The 25,023-nt window shown below is 33.2% G+C and overlaps 1 protein-coding gene across 1 annotated transcript in view; it reads right to left on the minus strand.

The window, feature by feature from the left end:
- LOC139493393 (receptor-type tyrosine-protein phosphatase eta-like) overlaps nt 1-24,719 on the minus strand; it is a 60,691-nt gene extending 35,972 nt beyond the window's left edge. The window contains exons 1-4 of the mRNA XM_071281768.1: nt 24,553-24,719; nt 20,697-20,757; nt 10,183-11,673; nt 3,078-3,359 (exon numbers count right to left, since the gene is read on the minus strand). Of these exons, the coding sequence (XP_071137869.1) occupies nt 3,078-3,359; nt 10,183-11,673; nt 20,697-20,757; nt 24,553-24,588 (1,870 nt within the window). The 5' untranslated portion in view covers nt 24,589-24,719. The remainder of the gene's footprint in view (nt 1-3,077; nt 3,360-10,182; nt 11,674-20,696; nt 20,758-24,552) is intronic.
- Nucleotides 24,720-25,023: the final 304 nt, after the last annotated feature.

The following is a 25,023-nucleotide window of genomic DNA, read 5'->3' on the forward strand; positions in this document are numbered from 1 at the left end:
ACATCAAAATAGTCAACAAAAGAAAAACAACTCACCAAAACCAAGATGGCGGCCAACATATGACGTCCTTACCTGTTCCTGACCCTACGCATCAAAATATGATAAAGCTCACCAACCACCTTCCGGCACCGAGCCGACCGTGCGAGGGCTGAAAAACAAGTCAAGGTCGTTAAACACTTCCATCTTCAAGGGCGGTATAGCCAGTCAAGGTCGTTGAAAACTTCCGATTGTTGGTCAGGGTCGATTGTCATACGTTTAAAGACGAAGACCTGAAGTACGGTACGTAGATATTCGAGATCTCTGGCCCGTATATATTAGATAATATTACTAAGTGTAATAAAGAACAGGTTGGTGCCTGTTCGAAATACGGACTTGTTCGTTTACAATCTGAACCATATTGTACCGTATAGGACAAGTGTGAGTCTGTTTGACCACCTTGTAAAGTACATAATTGTACCAACAGAACAAAGACAAGTGTGTACAATTCTAGGGCACATTATTGTATCAGGAGGACAAGTTTGTTCCTGACCCAGGACAAATTTGTAATAGTACAAATTTGTACCAGTTGTATATATATATATTTGAAGTAGAATAATTGTAGATAGTTTATGAGAACGCAAAGAGCAGTTGTACATATTTTGGTTCATTGACGTTAATTTATGAATGCAGATTACTTATTTATTTTGTAAATATAAATAGAACATTTTGGATCCAGTATCAAACTGGTAACGGACTCATTCTAAATAGAAACAGACACGCGTACCCTGTGTACACGTTACATTATATTATTTGTTAATGCATATGTTTTTATATTCAGTGAAAAGCTCATTAGAGCTTATGTTTGTACTGTTTGTCAATATGCCGAATCTAAATAAAGTTCTACTTACTTTTCCTACAAATAGTTTCAAATTATAGCAATAACATTGATAAGACTTTCAAAAATCCTATAGTGAAAATTTGTTGGCAGGGTATTGCCTTTGTTTACTTTCTTGGGAAGCGTCTGTCTAACTTCAGAAAATTATTAAAAGAAATAGAAAACAGTAGATATAAATATATTTGGGATGGGAAACCAGACAAGGTTAAAAGAAACATGATGATTGGTCCATATGAGAAGGGAATCTAAAATGGTAGACTTTAAAAGTTATTTTGTGGCTTTAAAAGCATCATGGGTAAATAGATTGGTAAATGGTAAACTTGCGACTTGGAAGCTTATACCATTTAAATACTTAAATGTTTCAAACAATATTTTGTCAATATTTAATATGAATTTTAGTGATGTTAAATCTTTAAGATATTTTAAAGATATTCCTGCTTTTTATAAAGAAGTAATAAAGTCTTGGAATTTGACTGGCGGGGGTCAAACAAAACAACCAGACACATTTGTCGATATTAGAAAGCAAGAAATATGGGGTAATAAATTTATTAAATTTGGTAATAAACCAATTATATTTGAGAACTGGATCAGTAGTGATCCAATATCCTAGATGATTAAATCTCAGTATCAGAAATCTACATTCTAAACAAACTAAAGTTCAAAATAAACTGGATCGCCGAATTTCACAAATTAAAAAGATCTATCCCAGCAGAATGGATTCAAGTTGTTCAAAAAGAGAATTCTGTCAAAACTACAGTTAATATTCAGAGAAATAAAATCATATGGGACAAGATGTGTCAAAGCGACACGAATGGCCCCGTCCCAAAAAAGTTGAAAAATATGCAATTTCAATATAAACACACGTGGACGCAAAAACGATGGTAGTCTCACATATCAAAAATCAGCACAAAATCTGGAGGCGTATAGAAAAAAAATCCGTGTAAGTGTGATTTTCAATAATTTATCAAAGTCCAAAGCCCGTAATTTCGGCAAAAATTAGTGGAGCGGAACGAAACTTAAACTTGATCTGTAACTCATCATTGTTAACTCACATACCAAAAATCATTCCAATATCTGAAGGCGTTTAGAAGAAAACTCCATATAATGGTTTGTTGCGAAATGACGGAATTACGGACAAGGGTAAAACTATATGGCACCGACAACTTCGTTGCGGGGCCATACAAATCATTTAATTGGGACTACATTATTAACAAATAAAATGTTATATAACTCTTTGATAAGTATAAAACTAGAGTCGTCAATAGGGATGGTTTAGAATCCTACCAATACAAGAAACTCTTAATATGAATTCATTGTAAAAAATTATTTTTGAATATATGACTGAGAATATATTAAAAATATTTAGATGGAAATTATTACATTATATTGTTTCAACTAAAAACTTTTAGTGCAGTGGAAAGTAACTCAAGACAGATAAGTGTAATTTTTGTAAGCAAGAAGAAGATTACGCTCACTATTTTCTGAAGTGTAGATATTTGAATAGATTTTGGCAAAAACTTTATGACCTCTTTAAAAGAAGTAAAATAGATTTTGATATTAAATTGCAGCATCTGGTATCTGGATATAAAATCTCAGATAATAAATATTACTTTATGAATTATATATTAACATTATTAAGCTTTTCTATTTATAAGTCATACTATGTATCCGAGCAAAGAACAAAAACTGTTGATGTCTTTAGTAGTTTTGAAAATGAATTTAATAAAAGAGTAGATACATATAAATCAAGATGTTCAATGTCAATTAATTTTGCTGATAACCTTTTATATAGATTTGATAAAAATCTGGCAAAAGTTGATATTAATTAATATATTATGGCTTGTCAAAACTTTTCATTCTCCAAACAAAAATCGCCCCACGCCCACAATCAACGATCATCAACCACCCTCCCTCATTTGGGTGTCCTTAATGTTTATCTTGATAATGACCTATTGTTTCGTTCCTCTTTTATACGATGGGAGATTCTTAAACCTCTTTCCCACCTTAGTTTATTTTTGCACCTTCTGCAGGAATGAAAAAACTTAAATAGCAAAATCTTGTAATGTTTATAACTTTCTGAAACATAAAATGTAAACAATAAAGTTTTGACAAGCCATAATACATTAATTAACAAGAACACAAGGATGATGCAAATAACTCTCACTAACCGTTTGTTCCATAGATTAAAAAAACCAACACTTACTTGTGCAAGCCTTTTGAACAATTGGACCAATCCATCTGCCTTTTTGTGTTTGAACATCAATCTGGAAATCGTAACAGAATCCTATCTCTAACCCTTTGACTTTGATGGATTTATCTATATAATGACCTCTGACATTTTTTTCTTCTGTTCTTGTTGAATTTTCTTCAGTTTTATATACCCATTTCAATAATGAAAAATTTTCTCCTTCTGTTGAAGATACTCTTACTTGAAGCTGAATGACATTAAGTTTTCTTTCTGTGATTGTTACATTGAAAAATAAACCTACAAAATAGTACTATATATATTAATTAAGTGGTCGCCCTTTCTGAATAATTCACATCTATTTCCTTTAACTAGGCTAGTCAATTTCACGTAATGTAGTAAACTAATTCTTTTCATGAAATTATTATTGAATTATGTGCGCCTTTTATTCTGTAAAAATAATATTTATAAATTATATGAAAAATCATTGCTTTTATTTTGGAAAACATATATATAGGTCATATCAAAGTAAGTACATTTGGATAAAATGCTCAGTATTTATATTGAACAGTTGTAAGTTCAGAAACCACACGCATGCAGATTGGAACAAACATTCATTATCTAGTACATCATTTTATTGGTTTTGCTTCATACAAAAAATGCCATTAAAATCTATATGTGAATGACGGAATATTTGGAAAATAATTATTAGGTTTAAGATTAATGTTTAGTGTCAATGGTTTGTTTGGAAATAAACAAGAAAATGGTATGATGAGTTCAGCGGTGGTAACAATTTAAGTTGAAACAATAATTTGGTTGAGTTTTAGAAATAGTGTATTAATTACAAATGTGTTTAAGATAGGCAACTGGACAAGTGTTAATAGTCTAGAAAAGCATTAGCAATTGCAGTAAAACTAGAAGAGTACCAATATCTGCTATATATATATACTGTAAATCATGTCTACTGGTAAGATATATGTAGGGAAGGAAGATCTGCTTGTTGTGACTCATCTCTACTGCTAAGGTTTATTTAAGGAGATCTGCTATACTGTGACAAATATATGCTGCTAACGTATATTCAGGGAAGGGCGATCTGCGATGCCGTGACTCATCTCTTCTGGTAAGGTATACTTAGAGAGGAGATCTGCTATGCTGTGTCTCAGGTTTATAACTAAGGTATAAGAAAGGTAAAAGATCATCTAGATTTATGTCTACACCTGCTAAGGTATATCATGGTAGGGAGATCTGCTATACGGAGACTCTGGTTTATTAATACGATAAAAGCAGGGTAAAAAATCATCTTAAATAATGTCTACACCTGGAAAGGTATATAGAAGTAAGGAGATCTGCTATACTGTGACTCTTGTTTATTACTAAGGTAACAATAAGGTAAAAGATCTTCTAAACTAATGTCTATACCTGCTAATGTATATCAAGGTAGGGAGATCTGCTATACTGTGACTCATGTCGACTGCTAATACATATGTAGGGAAGGAAGGAAGATCTGCTATACTATAACTCATCTCTACTGGTTAGGTATATGTAGGGAAGGAGGATCTGCATAGCTGTAAGTTATGTCTACTGCTAATGTACAGTTAGGGAAAGATTCAATCTGATATGATATTATCACATATCTACTGCTAAGGTACATTTAGTATAGGAAGACCTGCTGTATTGTAAGTGAACTCTACTGGTAAGGTATATGAGAGATAGAAAGTGCTGTACCAGTGTACTGTAACTCATCTCTACTCTTATGTATTTAGGGTAGTAATATTCGCTATACTGTTAGTTATCACTAGTGGTAAGGTATATGAAAGGTAGAACAATCTGCAGTACTATACCTTTATTACCAGTTATAATACTGTAAGTGGTTGTACCATATAATTGTGAAGTTCCTTCAATAGTCGGGGGAAAAGTTGTTATTGGTAGTTTTGTTGCAATGATAGTAGTATTTTGAAGGGAACCAACTTGTGTGGAATGACCAGTTGACATTTCCTTCTTCTCAGATTTGTAAGAAGTTTTTGTGTGGGTTGTTGAAAAACTTGATACAGTGGAGGTACCCGTGGTTTCACTGTTTTGTTGTATAAAACTTTGAGTTGTCATTTCAGATGTTATATCGTTGACCACAAAGGCACTTGATGACACATATTTTGATATGTCATCAGTTATATCCTCAGAATGTAAAGAAATTGGAGATGGAGATGTCAATATGTTTGACATTTGATCTGGTACAGTTTTGCTTACAATATCATCAGCATCTACCCATACAGTTGATGAAAATGGGGTTGTTAAATCACTTGGCGTGTCTTCAGTAGTTATGTTTTCAATATAAGCTTGAGATTGCAGCTCATATGATATAATACTTGATCCTTCAAATTTGACAGTTGATGATAAAGTGGGAGATGTCATTTCAATAGTTTTATGATGTGACACTGTACTTTCATCTGACACTGTAAAGTCAGGATTTGAACTCTCTCTTGACATGACTCCAGTAGCTGTATTTAGTTCCTTTGTACCTAATGAACCTTCAGATGACTCTTTGTTTGAATTGACTTCAGTAACTATACTCTGATCCTCTGTTACTGACGAACCTTGAGATAACTGTTTACTTGCATTGACTTCAGTAACTGTACTCTGTCCCTCTGTTACTGATACTTCTTGAGATGGCCCTTTCCTTGAATTTACTTCAGCATCTGTACTCAGTTCTTCTGCTACTGATAAACCTTTAGATGACCCTTTCCTTGGACTAAACTCAGTAAATGTACTCAGTTTCTCCAATACTGAAAAACCTTCAGTTGACCCTTTGCTTTGATTGTATTCAGTAACTGTACTAAGTTCCTCTGTGACTGACGAACCTTGAAATGACTCTTTACTTGGACTGACTTCAGTAACTGTACTCTTTTCCTCTGTTACTGATAAACATTGAGATGGTCCTTTCCTTGTATTGACCTCAGCATCTGTACTCAGTTCCTCTGCTACTGATAAACCTTCAGATGACCCTTTGCTTTGATTGTATTCAGTATCTGTACTAAGTTCCTCTATTACTGACGAACCTTGAGATGACTCTTTACTTGGATTTACTTCAGTAACTGTACTCAGTTCCTCTGCTACTGATAAACCTTTAGATGCCCCTTTCCTTAGACTAATCTCAGTAACTGCACTCGGTTTCTCCGATACTGAAAAACCTTCAGTTGACCCTATGCTTTGATTGTATTCAGTAACTGTACTGAGTTCCTCTATTACTGACGAGCCTTGAGATGACTCTTTACTTGGATTCACTTCAGTAACTGTACTCCGTTCCTCTGCTACTGATAAACCTTTAGATGACCCTTTCCCTGGACTAATCTCAGTAACTGTACTCAGTTTATCCGATACTGAAAAATCTTCAGTTGACCCTTCGCTTGGATTGTATTCAGTAACTGTACTACGTTTCTCTGTTACTGACGAACCTTGAATTGATCCTTTGTTTGAATTGTCTTTAGTAACTGTACTCAATTCCTGTGATCCTAAATTGTATTGAGAAGTCGATTTATTCAGCATCTCACTAGTTTTAGTGTTTTTTGTAGTAATCAAGTTTACAGATTTTGTAGAGGTTTTTGTGCTGTGTTCATGTGATAATTTGGCAATAACAGATGAACTATCAATAACAGATGTAACAAAAACAGGTAACTGACTACTTACACGTTGAGATTGAGTGAATGGTTTGGGAGGCTTATCAGTAGCAGGACCAAAATCATTCGTTGTTGACGTCTCCCACTGAGCTTCTTCTCTGGTTGTTATAATTGAAGTTAACACTCTTTTAGATGTTGAAGACGCTTCTGTCACAGACTCTAGTGTAGGATAATTTACCTTTGTATCCATACTAGTAGATAGAGTGTGAATAAGAACAACTGTATTATCATTAGAAGTGGAGCTTTCGACTGATTCAATATCATGTGTACCTTCCTTATCATAAGAATTCATATTCTTTGTCAAAGAAAGCTTATCTGACATTACATTATCCGTTGAAACAGCATTAGAGGTGTCAATATTTGCATCAACATAGGCAGTTGTTACTGATGACTCATTTGAAATACTATTATATAATGGAGTCCCAATCGACACACCAGAAGACAAATCAACAATATAAGATTTATCCTTTTCTTTTTCAATTGTTGTGTTAAAGAAGGTTCTTTCATATGGTGTCCCTGTTTTTAAACTGTCTCCAACAGTGACCGACGAAGAGGTGCTTTCTTGCATTATATCTGTTTTAGGTGATACACTGGAAGTCAAATGGTCAGAAACGCGATTAGAAAACGAAATGTATCTTTGAGTATTGTTAACAGAACTATCTATTAGGTCGCTGCTATACTCTGCATTGACAGAAGACAACTTGTTTTCAAATACAGCAAATGAACTGGTAGTTAAAACATTAGAAGATAGATCAGAAAGAGATAGTTCACTTTTACTACTATTAACAGAATTGATCTTCAGGTCACTACTATGTGTCACGTTAATGACAGGTTTGTTTCCCTCAATGTTAAAAGCTTCAGTTGTATTTTTAATATCGAAATTCCCAGTCAGAGTACCATCTTCAGTGGTAAAGTTATTTGAAGTGGTGATGGCTTTACGTATTGGCTCTCCTGATTTTTGTGTTGACAGTTGTTGGAGCTGATTTCCTGTTCCCAGTATCATAGAGATGAAAGCTAAAGAACAATGTTATTATTAAAAATACAGTGCACAATTAAGTAAAAGTAAGGTCTTTAATGATAATAATTGATTTATAGAAGAGGTGGTGTTTGAGTTCTATGAGACTCCCTTAATTTCTAAAAATTAAAAAACTGTATATATGAGATATACTTTTATTGAGATGATATTGAAATATAAGAAACAGAAATCATTAAGTTTTATGTAGTATTGTTCAAACTGATGAATGTTATAGTTAAAGTTAACTAGAAAACAGAAAACATAAGAACATTAAAATTAAAATAAACCTTATGATAAAGAAGAGATATTGTGAATCTCACACAAACGATTACCCTCTCCATCCATTTTATCTTCCTGATGACTAACTTATTATCATTTCACTTTAAACAATGTATTTAATTTATGTAAAACCATGTTAAATTATATTCAGTGATTTGGATCAAGTTGTATTACACATTTAATGAAAAAAATAAACAAAAAGACAATACCTGTTAGTATAAACACCCAAAATGTTATGAAAACTTGCAGGGGCGTAGCTAGGTATCAACTCAACCGTAGGCAAAAATCGGCAGGGGGTCTGGGGCCGCTCAAGGCCCCCATCAGGTCCGGTAGGGGGTTCAGGGGGGCGAACCCCCGACGGGAAACGGTTTTCAGCATTTTAGTTGCATAATTTTTGTGTACAAAAATATCATATTTACTGGTTTTTATCATGATAATATTCATGAAGAAAAGTTCGAAGAATTATGAATAATTTTACATTAACACCTGAATTAAGTTAAACGTAGTAGTGTACAATCAAAAATCTGAAGAAAAAAAATATTACAATATGCCCAGTGTAGATCAGACTAGTTTTAGAATAAGGCCCACAGAGGGTCAAAGGAAAAGATTTTCAACTTTTTTGAACGAATCTTTTAACTCAAATTTGGGCAAAAATTGGTTAAAACAAATTTAATATTTCTGAACTTTTATGACTGATAACTTTCAGATTCAGTTTCATACACATAGGCAATGATACATTTACTCAAAGTCAAGTCGACGGTTTTTTCTGCAGATAAAATCAGTTATACTCGCACCAACATCAACATTAAGGTGTCGGTGTATATGAAGAAGAAGAGATAGATTTGAAAGTCGCTCGTCTCCCATTGTCGATCTCAGGTAGGATTTGACGCGTCTCATCGCGCTGAAGGATCTTTCACTAGTTGCCGATGAATTACAATTTTAGCCTCTGTCAAAGATTCAATCAAATCAATATCGGTTTTCTGCGACTGTTGAGCTTAATATGTGTTCTGCAATGATAAATTCAAATCGATGTATCGCATTCATACTCTGTGCTGCTTTGTCATCGTTGTCGTCTTTAAGTGAATTGAGGGCACAGACAACAACTTCAAATGCTGTTCGAAATGTATACAGCGAATCTGCCCGGCTTGACCAACGAGTTTCACACAGTGTTCACAACTTTGTTCAACGTTCTAGTTGTTCTTCAACGTTTTAATTTTCTGACAGTTGAAAGCAGTCAAGCTTTTAGCCGAATTATCAAATGTGAATGCAATTTCCTGTACAGTCTACATCATGTTTCTAACACAAAGTTCCTTACTACTATGAACGAGTGCAAAATTTAGTTGGTGTGCCTTGCAGTGGATGTAGGAAGCTTCTGATGATTGCTCTAGTATTTTTGCCTGCACACCATTATACTTGCCGGACATTTTCGCGGCGCCTTCATAACACTGGGCACGGAGATTCCTTATATAAAGGTTTACATGTTCAAGAAACTCAACGATCGTATTAGAAATGGCAACACCTTTTACACTTTTGGCATATTTAAAACCGATAAATTCTTCTCGTATGCTGATGATATCGTTTTTCTTATCTAAGAACCTAAAGACAATTTAATTTAAAAAAAAAAAAAATTCCAAAGGGGGTATAATCGGCAAATTTATGTAAAGGCACGTGCCTAGTCGAGCCTTAGGTAGCCACGCCCCTGACTTGTATGAGTAATGCATAAATAAGCTTGATGTTTTTAAATAGCTTCTAACTATTGTTCAATAAAATAATAAAATGTGTTTTCTGAAATACATTTATCAAAACCCTATATTTGCACTATACTACAGATGAATTCTTATTATTTACTGGTATCAATTTTCGTAGACTGAAGAAAAAACATTTTTGTTGATACGCAAATTTCTTAATGTTGCAAAAGTTTGTATTCAAATCTATGAAAAAGTATACGATGTTGAATATTCGAATTCGTGGAATTTCTATATACCATAAGAACCTATGAAATTGGCACTCTAAGAATGAAATTATTATTGAGTGAATCGTCATTATAAGGTATTTGTAGTGTACAAAATGAATAAAAAATACCAAACTTCCAGTAAATCAACATCAATCCTTAAAATATAAAAAAAACAATGAGAATAAATAAAGAACTGTATCTTACCTGAACCTGTAGTTGTTTGGAGCTGCTGTGATGTTGTTGATGTTTCATAAGAACTTTTTGCACTAAGAGTTGTCATCGAAACCTCCACAGATGGTTCTGTTGTCAACACGGATATACCTACATAATGTGACTCTGCTTTGTCACCTGCTTCAGTTATAGTTCCTGGCTCTGGGGTTGTTTTTGTTGATATTCTGGTTCTGGTCATAGCAACACTCGAAGAACTGCTCCCATTCCTTGATATAGTTGTTTTATCTGTCTTTGTTTCAGTTGACGTCTTATCTTCCTGTTCGGATTGTTTTGTTGTTTTAACACCTGCTTCAGTTATAGTAACCGACTCCGGAGTTGTTTCTGTTGCTATTCTAGTTCTGGTCATATCAACACTTGAAGAATTGCTCCCATTCCTTGATATAGTTGTTTTATCTGTCTTTGTCTCAGTTGACGTCTTATTTTCCTGTTCGGATTGTTTTGTTGTTTTACCAGCTGCTTTAGTTATAGTTACTGACTCCGGGGTTGTTTCTGTTGCTATTCTAGTTCTGGTCATATCAACACTTGAAGAACTGCTCCCATTCCTTGATATAGTTGTTTTATCTGTCTTTGTCTCAGTTGACGTCTTATTTTCCTGTTCGGATTGTTTTGTTGTTTTACCAGCTGCTTTAGTTATAGTTACTGACTCCGGGGTTGTTTTTGTTGATATTCTGGTTCTGGTCATATCAACACTTGAAGAACTGCTCCCATTCCTTAATATAGTTGATTTATCTGTCTTTGTTTCAGTTGACGTCTTATCTTCCTGTTCGGATTGTTTTGTTGTTTTAACAGCTGCCTCAGTTATAGTTACTGGCTCTGGTGTTGTTTTTGTTGATATTCTGGTTCTGGTCTTATCAACACCTAAAGAACTGCTCCCATTCCTTGATATAGTTGTTTTATCTGTCTTTGTCTCAGTTGTCATCTTATCTTCCTGTTCGGATTGTTTGGTTGTTTTAATGGCTGCTTCTGTAAATGACTTTGTATTTGAATGACTCATCATGGTGGCTGTTGATAAGGACACGCTATGAGTATTAGACTCAGAAACATCAGATTCAGTTTGACCCTCGTCTGTTGTGGATTTATTCTTATGATAACCGGATGTTGCAGAACCGGTAGTTATGGGTACAGGTCCAGTAGTGTTTTCATCATCCAGTTTTGATTTAAAAGTAGAACCTTGTACATTACCAATGTGAGATGTCTTACTAACAGATTGATCAGTTGTCGAATTAGTTATTATGGTCATTCCTGTATGCAAATTTTTCTTTAATTCGGATGTGAAAGTTTCTGTATTTACTGTGACCCCTCCTGAACCCTCCGATTCATTGTCATCACCACCATTCGCATCAAAAGTATAGGGGGTAACGGATAATGGAGTAACTACTCTGGTGGCAGTAGTGGGAGTGGTTGTACTACTTTTGATACTGACTGGTGTTATGGTAGGTCGAGTAATAGCTGGTATTGGGACTGCTACAAAATATAAAAAGAAAGAAAAATTAATAATATGGAAGTCCGACACTGATGAACACTCAGTGTTATAATCTTAAACTTAAAACAAGACACAGTCTGCATTAATTAATTAAAACATAACATTTCTATTAAATAGGTAAATTCTAAATTCTGTGTTAACTATAGCTTTAATTAGTTATCAAAGGTACTATGATTATAATATAGTAAGCCAGACGCGCGTTTCGTCTACATAAGACCCATCAGTGACGCTCATATCGAAAAAAGTTATTCAGCCAAACACATACAAAGTTGAAGAGTATTCAGGACCCAAAATTCCAAAAAGTTGTGCAAAATACGGCTACGGTAATCCTTGACTGGGATACGAAATTCCTTAGTTTTTCCAAAAATTCAAAGTTTTGTAAACAGGAAATTTATAACAAATACCACATAATTGATATTCATGTCATTTGAAATTCTTAACAAGTATTAATTACTAGTTCATTAAACACGATTTATATAAATAAAAAAGTATATGTATTGCAGAAGACCTCTTATAGATGAGCACAAGTACAGTCAATTATACTAAATATTGCTATCAAATTCCCCTCGTTCTGCTTTAACTTATATATTTTATACTTTAATTTCCAAACAAAATCTATGAATTAAATAAGTTTATCTTAAAAAATAAATAAATAAGAAGATGCAGTATGATTGCCAATCAGACAACTCTTATTTTCGGTGAAAAATTGAACATGCAAAATTTCACCAAATCTGGGTTATTTTCAGATAATCTAGTAATGAAGTTAACTAAGCAGAAAATTTTATTTCATGAGGATTGAAAAATCTTGGGCCTTAACTATAATGACTCAGCATAAATTCACAGTAAAAGTGGCAGTGGTTTGCACAAAACAATGAACGACAAAACTAACGGCTTGATTTATGTACACAATAATTAACGAAAAACAAATTTGATATACAGTACGTAACAAACGACAAGCACTGGATTACATAGTTCATAATTTATCTTATTTTTGATATTTTAAAAATTTGTTATTAATGTCAGATCTCTGATAATGTCTGTTAAATTTTTCACAACCTCTTCAAACTTGGAATGGTTAGAGCTTACAATGTTGTTTATATATGGGACAAAGTTTCCCTTGGTGTTTTTTTTAATTGTTTGTGTTGTTGGAGTGTTGACTTATTAAAGGTTTACCCATTATCATGGTCATTCATATGCATTATATTCAAATAACTTAAATAGAAGATTATAAATAATAATTTAACTAACTATTAACTTTAAGTAAAATCCATGTTCCGTAAGAGGGCTTTTCTCTTAGCAACTGTACAGCACATCTATAATATGCTCCATCATTTGAACGTAATCTTGAGATCTTCAGTGACGTGCTTTTCACAATTTTAACTCTTCCAGTAAAACGTGGACTGATGACAGCACCGCTGTTACTTGAGTTTTTAATTACACTATGATGATCCTTATACATCCACTCAATGGTGAATCCTTGACCAAGCTGAGTTTCTGTTAACTTTAGATCGCACTTAATTGTTACATCTCCACCTTTCTTTGATGTGTACTGAATTAAAGGTGCGTCCCTTATACCTGAAAGAAAAAACAAACATTAAAATCTTGTAAAATTTATATTTTCAAAACCTGTGCACTTAACCTGTAAACTATGTACTGGCATATAAATCTATGCAATACTCAACAATGTATATATATAGTCAAAGTAATTTTCCAGCAAGTTTAATAAAATTATTCTAAATTCGGATTTAACATCTTCAAATAGGTTTAATGAAAATGCATATGTATTCCAATATATTATTAATCACAGTTCTTGTCTAATCTAAGGATAGATAACGTTGGATGTCTATGCAATGTTCGAATCAATATTTTATAACTGTCTCTGCAGAGAAATCTCAACCTAGGGGTGATGTCACCTTACAATAGGTTTTATTTATAGTGAGGGGTCAACCATGGCTATTATATATATGGCTATTATATCTAAGGGTCAACATAGGAAAACGGTCGAAAATGTAAGTCTATATCTAAGTAAATCATTCCATTTGTTAAATTCGTCCTACATGTGAAATACTACAAAGAAACTAGAGGCTCTAAAGAGCCTGTGTCGCTCACCTTGGTCTATGTGAATATTAAACAAAGGACGCAGATGGATTCATGACAAAATTGTGTTTTGGTGATGGTGATGTGTTTGTAAATCTTACTTTACTGAACATTCTTGCTGCTTACAATTATCTCTATCTATAATGAACTTGGCCCAGTAGTTTCAGAAGAGAAGATTTTTGTAAAAGATAACTAAGATTTACGAAAAATGGTTCAAAATTGACTATAAAGGGCAATAACTCCTAAAGGGGTCAACTGACCATTTCAGTCATGTTCACTTATTTGTAAATCTTACTTTGCTGAACATTATTGCTGTTTACAGTTTATCTCCATCTATAATAATATTCAAGATAATAACCAAAAACAGCAAAATTTCCTTAAAATTACCAATTCAGGGGCAGCAACCCAACAACAGGTTGTCCGATTCATTTGAAAATTTCAGGGCAGATAGATCTTGACCTAATAATCACTTTTACTTTTGTCAGATTTGCTCTAAATGCTTTGGTTTTTGAGTTATAAGCCAAAAACTGAATTTTACCCCTATGTTCTATTTTTAGCTGTGGCGGCCATCTTGGTTGGTTGGCCGGGTCACGCCACACATTTTTTAAGCTAGATACCCCAATGATGATTTTGGCCAAGTTTGGTTTAATTTGGCCCAGTGGTTTCAGGGGAGAAGATTTTGGTAATAGATTACTAAGATTTACGAAAAATGGTTCAAAATTGACTATAAAGGGCAATAACTCCTAAAGGGGTCAACTGACCATTTCAGTCATGTTCACTTATTTGTAAATCTTACTTTGCTGAACATTATTGCTGTTTACAGTTTATCTCTATCTATAATAATATTCAAGATAATAACCAAAAACAGCAAAATTTCCTTAAAATTACCAATTCAGTGGCAGCAACCCAACAACGGGTTGTCCGATTCATCTGAAAATTGCAGGGCAGATAGATCTTGACCTGATAACCAATTTTACTCCGGTCAGATTTGCTCTAAATGCTTTGGTTTTTGAGTTATAAGCCAAAAACTACATTTTACCCCTATGTTCTATTTTTAGCCATGGCGGCCATCTTGGTTGGTTGGCCGGGTCACGCCACACATTTTTTAAACTAGATACCCCAATGATGATTGTGGCCAAGTTTGGTTTTATTTGGCCCAGTAGTTTCAGAGGAGAATATTTTTGTAAAAGTTAACGACGACGGACGACGGACGACGGACGCCAAGTGATGAGAAAAGCTCACTTGGCCCTTCGGGCCAGATGAGCTAAAAAGAAGAAATGTAGACTTGACTTTTTCAACTTCTAAATTGTGATCAAAGCGTGAATGCAACTAGAAATGTTTATGGTAGAAATAGGGAATATGTATGGATAAGAAGGGACAACGTATAATGACTTTCAGGGACAAAACATATTGACGTAAAGCAAACAACAATCAATCAAAAACTATAAATGCCTAATCATGACTGTAAGAGATTAATTCTATAGTTTATGACCATGTAGGGAAGGCAATCTGTTTTCAGATACCAGTACTTCACATATTGAAAGATCATGTAAACAGAATATACACTGTTTGAAGGTAGACCTGAAATGCCCAAATATCAATAATTCGACCTTGAAGTCAAGGGTAAGGTCAGAAATCATGAGCATTGGTAGTTGGCATGTTATGCGGACATGGTCGTTACATTATTGACCTGTCATACGATAAAAAATGTTAACTTATAACCAAAATTAAATATCCCAAAAGAATCAATTATATTATCTTGAGATCATAAGTCACCAAAAGGCCATAATGATATGTGACATACAAGCTTACGAAACTACACCCTTATGCCAGTTTTCATAATTAAATTTGAAAAGATATAGATTCCACCACTACATCAAGTGTGTTACGATATTTCTTCACTCGAGACAGTTAAATTTCAGAGGATCGTCTAGCTTTTTAAATATTTAAAATTTAACTATTATTTTTTTTATAAATTTAAAGACTTCACACATTTCCTCGTGTGTCAAAGTTGGGCTACACTCAGTGAGCAACTCTCGATTTGTTATTAGTTGAAAACGAATGAATATTATTTAATAGATCGTTCCTTATACTATTAACGGTGTAATAATTGCAAGGCTAAAAGAAATGAAATAATTCCTCATGCAGAGGACCACTAGCACAATATGAGTCTGTTTATATTTGATTCAAATATCTCGTTATTTAGAAATGAGGCCGAACATCGCAGTTGTATTAAAATTACATTCAATTTCCATACATTAAATGGAATTTACTGACCCCATATATACCGTAATATGAGGCAGGCATTACCTGTGAATGGGGACGAAGTCTATGATTTTTTTTTAAATCAACAATGTTAAAAAGAGAAACGGAAATACCGTAACGTTTCCGATTTTGGTTCTGTTGTTAGGGATTTTAGTTGTGACGTTATTTAAGTTATGACGTCATATTGAATGTAAACAACGAAACGCTTTCATCAGGTAACGTTTTTTTAATAACAAACATTTTTTTTAAATAAATTAGTATGAGTTCCTTTCTTAGACTGATAAATATACATTTTATTCAAAGTCTCATGTAAACAAGACCGGAAACGGAAGTAGATTTCTGCGCAGATCCGGAAATTCAAAAAGTCGACAAAAAAAATTGAACGATTTCGAGTTCATTAGTACAATGAAAAATTCGGGAAATTTTCCCGATTTTTTTTTTATTGAATTTTCTACTGTAATATGGGGACGAAGTCCCCAATAACAGTAGAAAATTCAATAAAAAAAAAAATTCGGGAGAATTTCCCGAATTTTTCATTGTACTAATGAACTCAAAATCGTTCAATTTTTTTTATGTCATGTTTTGAAATCCCGGACCTGCGCAGAAATGTACAATATACTTCCTTTTTCCGGTCTCGTTTGTATGAAACTTTGAGTAAAATATATATTTATCAGTCTAGTATAAAATAGGAAGAAACGCGCAATACCAATTTCATTTTTAATAATTCCTTGATATGAAAAAACGTTACCTAATGATAGCGTTTCTTTGTTTACATTGCATATGACGTCATAATTTAAATAACGTCACAACTAAAATCCCTAACAACAGAACCAAACTCGGAAACGTTACGGTATTTCCGTTTTTTTTTTTTTTGACAAATAATTAAGTTACAAAAAAATAATTCATACAGACTTCGTCCCCATTTACAGGTAATGCCTGCCTCATATTAGGGGACTTCGTCCCCATATTAGGTCACTAGCACACTATGTAACGAATTTATCTTACCGACTTTCTTAACGTGTAAAATTTAGACTAGTGACGTATCAAAATGACCAAGTCTTCAAGTCTACAGTTAGCATTAACATGATTTAGAAACAACTTCCTTTGATCCTACAAAAACAGATGCCAACAATGACAACTTGTTAGATTTAAATGTGTTTTATGAATTTATTTCACTTTATCATCACTTTCTTCGTCTGTCGAAACCTTTAAGATTTTTTCTCAGTACTGTTTTGTTTTTCTGAAGGGACGTAACACCACTACTAACCGTGTATGAAATAAGCCACGCCTCCTTATTACCTTATATGGAATATAAAGGGACGTAACTCCCCTACCAACCGGGTATGAAATAAGCCTCGCCTCCCAACTAACCTAATATTAAATATACACGGTTTCCACGAGGACGCTTTTAACCAATCATATTCCTAGAAATGTATAGGAGGTAAGATAAAGTCTCTTCTTCGTATGTATTTTCAACAGGATAGATAGGGTGACAAGTGTACGGATAGAATAGACAACTTTCGAGTTCGATGCATTTCCGTCAAAAACTCTGGTTTTAGTGAACGTCATTTGTGCGTTTAGGGGCGTCGTCACTTCCGTTCCAATGTTGAGCGAGTGGTTGGAAAACTATAATTCTATATTGTACGAATTATACGACAAATTGAATTATCAAAATTGACAATCAGCATTGATGTCATTAGAGAATTGTCATTAAGTACCTACAGAACAACCATTATTTCTAGTTTATCCTGCACAATGACGATCACCAAGACGCTCGATGAACGTAAATAGTGCAGGGATACAGGCGACCCCCTCTATCTGGTAAATGACGTCATAAAGGCGCGTATAATTGACGAGTTTTTTCCGGTGACGGATGAACTCGAAAGTGGTCTATTAGCAAGGTTGTTCCATTCTCAGATAGACGAGGGAATAAATGCAGAATTTGTTAAGGATATTCTACAAAATGGATTTTTTTTTTAACAAAATGGAACAATGGACGTAATATGAGGCAGGCATTACCTGTAAATGGGGACGAAGTCTGTATGAATTATTTTTTTGTAACTTAAATATTTGTTAAAAAAAAGAAACGGAAATACCGTAACGTTTCCGATTTTGGTTCTGTTGTTAGGGATTTTAGTTGTGACGTTATTTAAATTATGACGTCATATGCAATGTAAACAAAGAAACGCTATCATCAGGTAACGTTTTTTCATATCAAGGAATTATTAAAAATGAAATTGGTATTGCGCGTTCCTTCCTATTTTATATTAGACTGATAAATATATATTTTACTCAAAGTTTCATACAAACGAGACCGGAAAAAGGAAGTACTTTGTAGATTTCTGCGCAGGTCCGGGATTTCAAAACACGACATAAAAAAAATTGAACGATTTTGAGTTCATTAGTACAATGAAAAATTCGGGAAATTTTCCCGAATTTTTTTTTTTATTGAATTTTCTACTGTTATTGGGGACTTCGTCCCCATAATATGAGGCAGGCATTACCTGTGAATGGGGACGAAGTTTGTTTAAATTATTTTGTTTGTATTTTAAATATTTTTTGTTAAAAAAAAGATGCGGAAATACCGTAACGTTTCCGATTTTGGTTCTGTCGTTAGGGATTTTACTTGTGACGTTATTTAAGTTATGACGTCATGTTCAATGTAAACAAAGAAACGCAATGCATCAGGTAGGCCTAACGTTTATTCATACCAAAGACAAAGAATGATTAAAAATGAAATATTGGTATTGTGTTCCTTGAGGTCCTATATTTTACTAGACTAATCAAAGTCTCACGACAAGACCGGAAGAAGGAAGTAGAGTTATGTGTTCTGCGCAGATCCGGAAATTAAAAACACGACAAAAAAAAATTGAACGATTTTGAGTTCATTAGTACAAAATTTTCCCGATTTTTTTTTTTTTTTTTTTTTTTTTTTTTTATTGATAGGGGACTTCGTCCCCATAATATGAGGCAGGCATTACCTGTAAATGGGGACGAAGTCTGTATGAATTATTTTTTTGTAACTCAATTATTTGTCCAAAAAAAAGACACGGAAATACAGTAACGTTTCCGATTTTGGTTCTGTTGTTAGGGATTTTAGTTGTGACGTTATTTAAATTATGACGTCATATGCAATGTAAACAAGAAACGCTATCATTAGGTAACGTTTTTTCATATCAAGGAATTATTAAAAATGAAATAAGTATTGCGCGTTCCTTCCTATTTTATACTAGACTGATAAATATATATTTTACTCAAAGTTTCATACAAACGAGACCGGAAAAAGGAAGTATATTGTACATTTCTGCGCAGGTCCGGGATTTCAAAACATGACATAAAAAAAATTGAACGATTTTGAGTTCATTAGTACAATGAAAAATTCGGGAAATTTTCCCGTATTTTTTTTTTTTTATTGAATTTTCTACTGTTATTGGGGACTTCGTCCCCATATTATGGTATACAAATGTCCGGTGTCCGTCCGTCCGTCCGTCTGTCCGTCTGCCTGTCCGGCGTAAACATGCCGCACCGTAACTTGAGAACGACTTATCCAAATTTCATGAAACTTAACATAGTTGTTTCTTATGATGGTCAAATGATCTGTATACTTTTTGGTGAAAATAAGATTAAAACTTTTTGAGTTACGGCACTTTGTAACTAAAACAGGGGTGTGTTTTTTTTTTTCACATGTCGCACTGTATCTAAAAAACGATTCTTGATTATGGCTTAAAACTTTAAACAGTTCTTAGTTATATTAATCTTAATATCTGTATACTTTATGGTGATGATTCAAAATTTCATTTTTGAGTTATTGAGTATTTTGTAAAAAAAGGGGGCGGGGTTTTTACATGTCGCACCATATCTCATAAACGATTTATGATTATTGCTTAAAACTTTACACATGTCTTTGTTTAATTAATCTAAAGATCTGTATACTTTTTGGTAATGATTCAAAATTTCATTTTTGAGTTATTGAGTATTTTGTAAAAAAGGGGGAGGTTTTTTTTTTTCATGTTGTGCCGTATCTCAAAAACAATTTATGATTATTGCTTAAAACTTTACACACTTCTTTGTTATATTAATCTAAAGATCTGTATACTTTTTGTTGATGATTCAAAACTTTATTTTGGAGTTATTGAGTATTTTGTTTTTTTTACATGTCGCGTCGTATCTCAAAAATAATTTATGATTATTGCTTAAAACTTTACACACTTCTTTGTTATATGAATCTAAAGATCTGTATACTTTTTGGTTTTGATTCAAAATTTTACTTTAGTGATATTTAGTTTTTCGAAAGAAAAAAAACAGGGTTAGGGGTTTCACATGTCCCGCCGTGTCTCAAAAACAATATATGGTTATTGCTTAAAACTTTCTCAGAAACTATTTATGATTATTGCATAAAACTTCCACACAAGACGTCGGGCGTATCATGCGCTCATGGCGCTCATGGCGCAGCTGTTTATTTAAAAAGTCATTGCCATTACGCAGTAGATACATGTAAGCAGTTGTACTTTGTATAGGAGGAATTTTTTTTTTTTTAGAAATCATACAAATTTGGATTGTGATTAAATAGTTGACACAGTATAGGTTTCGGACACAGAATGAATGCGGTCAATTGAACGTAACTTGGCTTTGAAAATCTCACCTCTGTCTTTGGATTCCTTTTCTGTTAATGTTACCTCAGTTGAAAAACCAGATATATAAATCTGAAAATTAAATACAAACGTTACAATAATATAAAACAAAAAAAAAACCTTGACAAATTGATTTAAAGGTAACTTCACAGTAAAGATATTCACTGGGGTAAAGCTGATGACCGTAACTGCATTCACGGTCATCCCAAGATGTCGGATGAAAAATTAGGTCAGTTTCTGTATTGTCTGTTAAAGTGTTTCTATATCATTTTCTTTACAAATCATACATTGAAACGATGTAAATTTATAAAAGAATCACTCGGAAATCACTAATTACTTCTGAGAAATGTGCATGAAACGGGAAATTCGATTTGAAAAAATCGCCAAGATGACCGTAAATCACAATCGAGATGACCGTAACAGAATCAGCGATTCATAACAAGGCTGACCGTAACTGCTTTTAAGATGACCGTAATTTGTAAATGATGACCGTAACTTTTAAAGGATGACCCTCAATTCTAAGAAATATCCGTATTTACATAACTATCTTTTTGTATCAAATGATTAATCGTGTTGGTATACACATATTAATATGAGAGTTTTATCCTATAGGTAGAAGAAAATAAGACGTGCTTCAAATGCAAAGATTACCATATGTATCTTTTGTACAGTAGAGGGTTCAATTTTTAAAATGAATTTGCCAAAAGACATGCAAATGAACAGGAAGGGAAAACATGCTACAAAAGCGCGATAAAATGACACCTTACAAGCATAATGAAAAAAATGCGGTGCACAGCCTTCAACTGCTCGACAGAAGATTTTTTTTGTTTCTGGGATTCCTTTTAATGACATATAATAAATACACATTTTTAAAAATGCCAAAAAATTGCATGTACACCCATTGATATTATATCGTCTTTCATTTTGTCGTGCAAATAAAATAACAGAAATATTTTGAAAATATCATTCGAATAAACTAGTGAAGGTGAGCTCCAGCAAAGTAGATCATTAAAATAGTATTGTACGAAAAGCGTATCACAAGGCGGAACGTTGTCAATTTGTATATAAATATACAGAAATGTTATTCATACAGTCAGGGTTCTACTTCTTCAAAATTATCCCCCCATTACGCCAGTTCATGCTCACAATCGTAGAAATGGAAGCCATTGTAGGGATGACGCTCTGCCAATTTTGATCTTGAAAACTGATAAATTTATCCACATAGCACCATAACGATCGATCGTTATATGTCAGTTATATTTTAAAAGACAAATGTATCTACTAGCTAATGAGCATTAGTTAATGATCTTGTCTGCATTGATTCAACTTAAAAATATTGTCTGTTTGGATGTCAGATGGAATTTTTGAAAATTCTTAAGCATTTAAAAAAATTCTAATTAAATATTTCGTGGAAGGGCAGACTAAACATTTTCAGTGGTTGAAGATTATAAAACCCTAGTTATCACACAAGAAAATCATATTTTTTCGAAGATATCCATTTTCATCATCCAAATTAAAAGACTGTCGTCAAGTACTTTTAGAAAAAAAATAGCGATTCGAACACACCTACTCTGTTTTTGTGATTCATTAGATAGGTATTACCGTATCTCAATTGACCCATATATTTCATCTTTTATTACTGTCATTTTTTTACGTTATAAAGTCAACCTGTAGCTTTGATATATAATATTGATAGAATCTGAAGCGAGATGCTATATAAAATACTCTTGCTTTGTACGTTTTAAAGACAAAATATACACCCCAAACATGCCCCAACATAAAAAGGTGCACTCGATTTTTCTCTTTTCGATACAATCGTTACCTGTTTTGGGGAATTTTTTCTTGATTCACATAATGGAAGGGCAGACACGAAAATTTCTGAACTAAAAGATTGATATGTTCTCCGTCCGTGATAAAAAAAAAATCGGAGGTTATGCATTTTCTACATCCAACTTATAGATACTATATATAAAAAAGAAGATGTGGTATTATTGCCAATGAGACAGCTATCCAGAAAAGACCAAAATGACACAAACATTAACAACTATAGGTAACCGTAAGGCCTTCAACAATGAACAAAGTCCATACCGCATAGTCAGCTATAAAAGGCCCCGATAAGAACCATGTCGTCGACTTGATATCTTATTGTTTTGCATTACTATGTAATAGATACATTGAAAACTTATGCAAATGGTGTTTTTAAAATAACAAAATTGTCGTTTTATTTGTTTCTATTAACTTTTTAAAATTTTGTTACTATATCAAACATTACAGTTAACTTTTATCGCTTTCTCGATAAACACAGAGCTTTGATTCTTTTGTTCTATTTCAAAAGTGTTTCCGCCTGCATATATCAAGACAAATTAAGATTTTAATCTGCTTCCTCTGGAACCATACACATTGGCTCGATTACCAAATATTCGTATGTATTATTAATGTTTTTAATGCTCCATTTATTGGCATTATGTTTTTCTGGTCTGTGCGTACGTTCGTCCGTTCGTCTGTTTGTTTGTCAGTGTGTCCAGCTTCAAGTTAAATAAAATTGAAACTTAGTACACATTTTCCCTATGGTATGATCTTTTTAATTCTAATGCCAAATTACAGTTTTATCCCATTTTCATAGTCCACTAAACATAGAAAATGAAAGTGTAGATGAGGCATCCGTGTACTAGGGACACATTCATGTTTCTGTAAATTTTCGTCGTATCGCTGTCAATTTGTGTTAAAATTTTAACGTCGATATCAATAAATATTTCATTGTTTACGAGAAATATGCAATTTACTATCATTGTTATAAATCCTAAATATGGCCAATTATATTATAGTTTTAAAAAAAGAAATTTATGAAACATATTTATATCCGCTAACCGAGCCCCTATTGAGATCGACAAACTCAACAAAAAAGCTTTGAATACAATACGGATATTTCTTAGAATTGATGGTCATCCTATAAAAGTTACGGTCGTCCTATATAAATTACAGTCAGTCTTTACAAATTACGGTCATCCTTTACAAGTTACGGTCATCGTTTTACCAATCACGGTCATCCTTGTTTTATGTTACGGTCATCTTGAAAATATTTTGATTATGATTTACGGTCATCTTAACGATTTTTTTTAAAATCGAATTTCCCGTTTCATGCACATTTCTCGGAAGTAATTAGTGATTTTCGAGTGATTCTTTTATAAATTTTCATCGTTTCAATGTATGATTTGTAAAGAAAATGATATAGAAACACTTTAACAAACAATACAGAAACTGACCTAATTTTTCATCCGACATCTTGGGATGACCGTGAATGCAGTTACGGTCATCAGCTTTACCCAAGTGAACATGTACTAGTATATACATCCACATATACACGTATAGTTGTAAAATGATATATATAATGATAAAATAAATTCAATATTATTCCCAGAAAAAAATATTTACACACCATTCTTTGGAAAAAAGTGTTTTCAGTTTTGATAATCAATTACTGATTTTTCAAGAAAATCCCGACCCTTGGCTCTCAGTATAAGTATAAATTTATGTAATTGTTTTCAGAGAAAAGTGCCTGTGAGTAAAACAAGGTTGATAAAATCTACTGAAATCAACAATTTCGGAGTTTAGTATGACCTCCATTATCACTCAACTAAATTTTTGTTTAAGGCCCAGCTTAAGCACGCATCCGGGTGCTGGAGTTTCTCGCTGCACTGTACACCCTTCGCGGGCTTGGTGACCTTCGGCTGTTGTTTGCTCTTTGATCGGGTTGTTGTCTCTTTGACACATTCTTCATTTCCATTCTCAATTTTATTAGTCTTCACACTGTAGGAATGTTGATTAAAGAAGTCATAAACAAATGAGGTATAAAAAGAATATACTTACACATACGAAATATAGTCCAATGAAATATTTTAACATTTTGATCAAAGTGTAAATAATACCATTATAGCTAGCAATAATACACACATGATATTAAAATCAAACGAAACCTAATATGTAATACAACCTTAAACGGGAACAAGGAAGAATTACCATAGCCGAAGTTTAGAAGAATTTTATGTATTGAAGTGGTGGATTTCCTATATACTTTAGTGTTTCAAGTACATCGAAACTCATTAAAACTTCAAATTAATACTGCCAAACTTAACAAGTTATTTTTAAAACAAAGATAAAGGGTGTTACTTACGTTGAACAAGGAGCTCTAATACGACTAACTTATACTTGTACGGTCAAAATCGTGTTCATTAGCTTTTTGCAATTGCTGGTTGCTGATTCAAATCAGGGGCGGAATCCAGGTTTTTTGAAAGGGTGCATTATTTCATAAATGGATATACATTGTATATAATGTTGAGC

Source organism: Mytilus edulis, chromosome 10 (assembly GCF_963676685.1).
Source record: "Mytilus edulis chromosome 10, xbMytEdul2.2, whole genome shotgun sequence".
In the NCBI taxonomy this organism is placed as follows: Eukaryota; Metazoa; Mollusca; class Bivalvia; order Mytilida; family Mytilidae; genus Mytilus; species Mytilus edulis.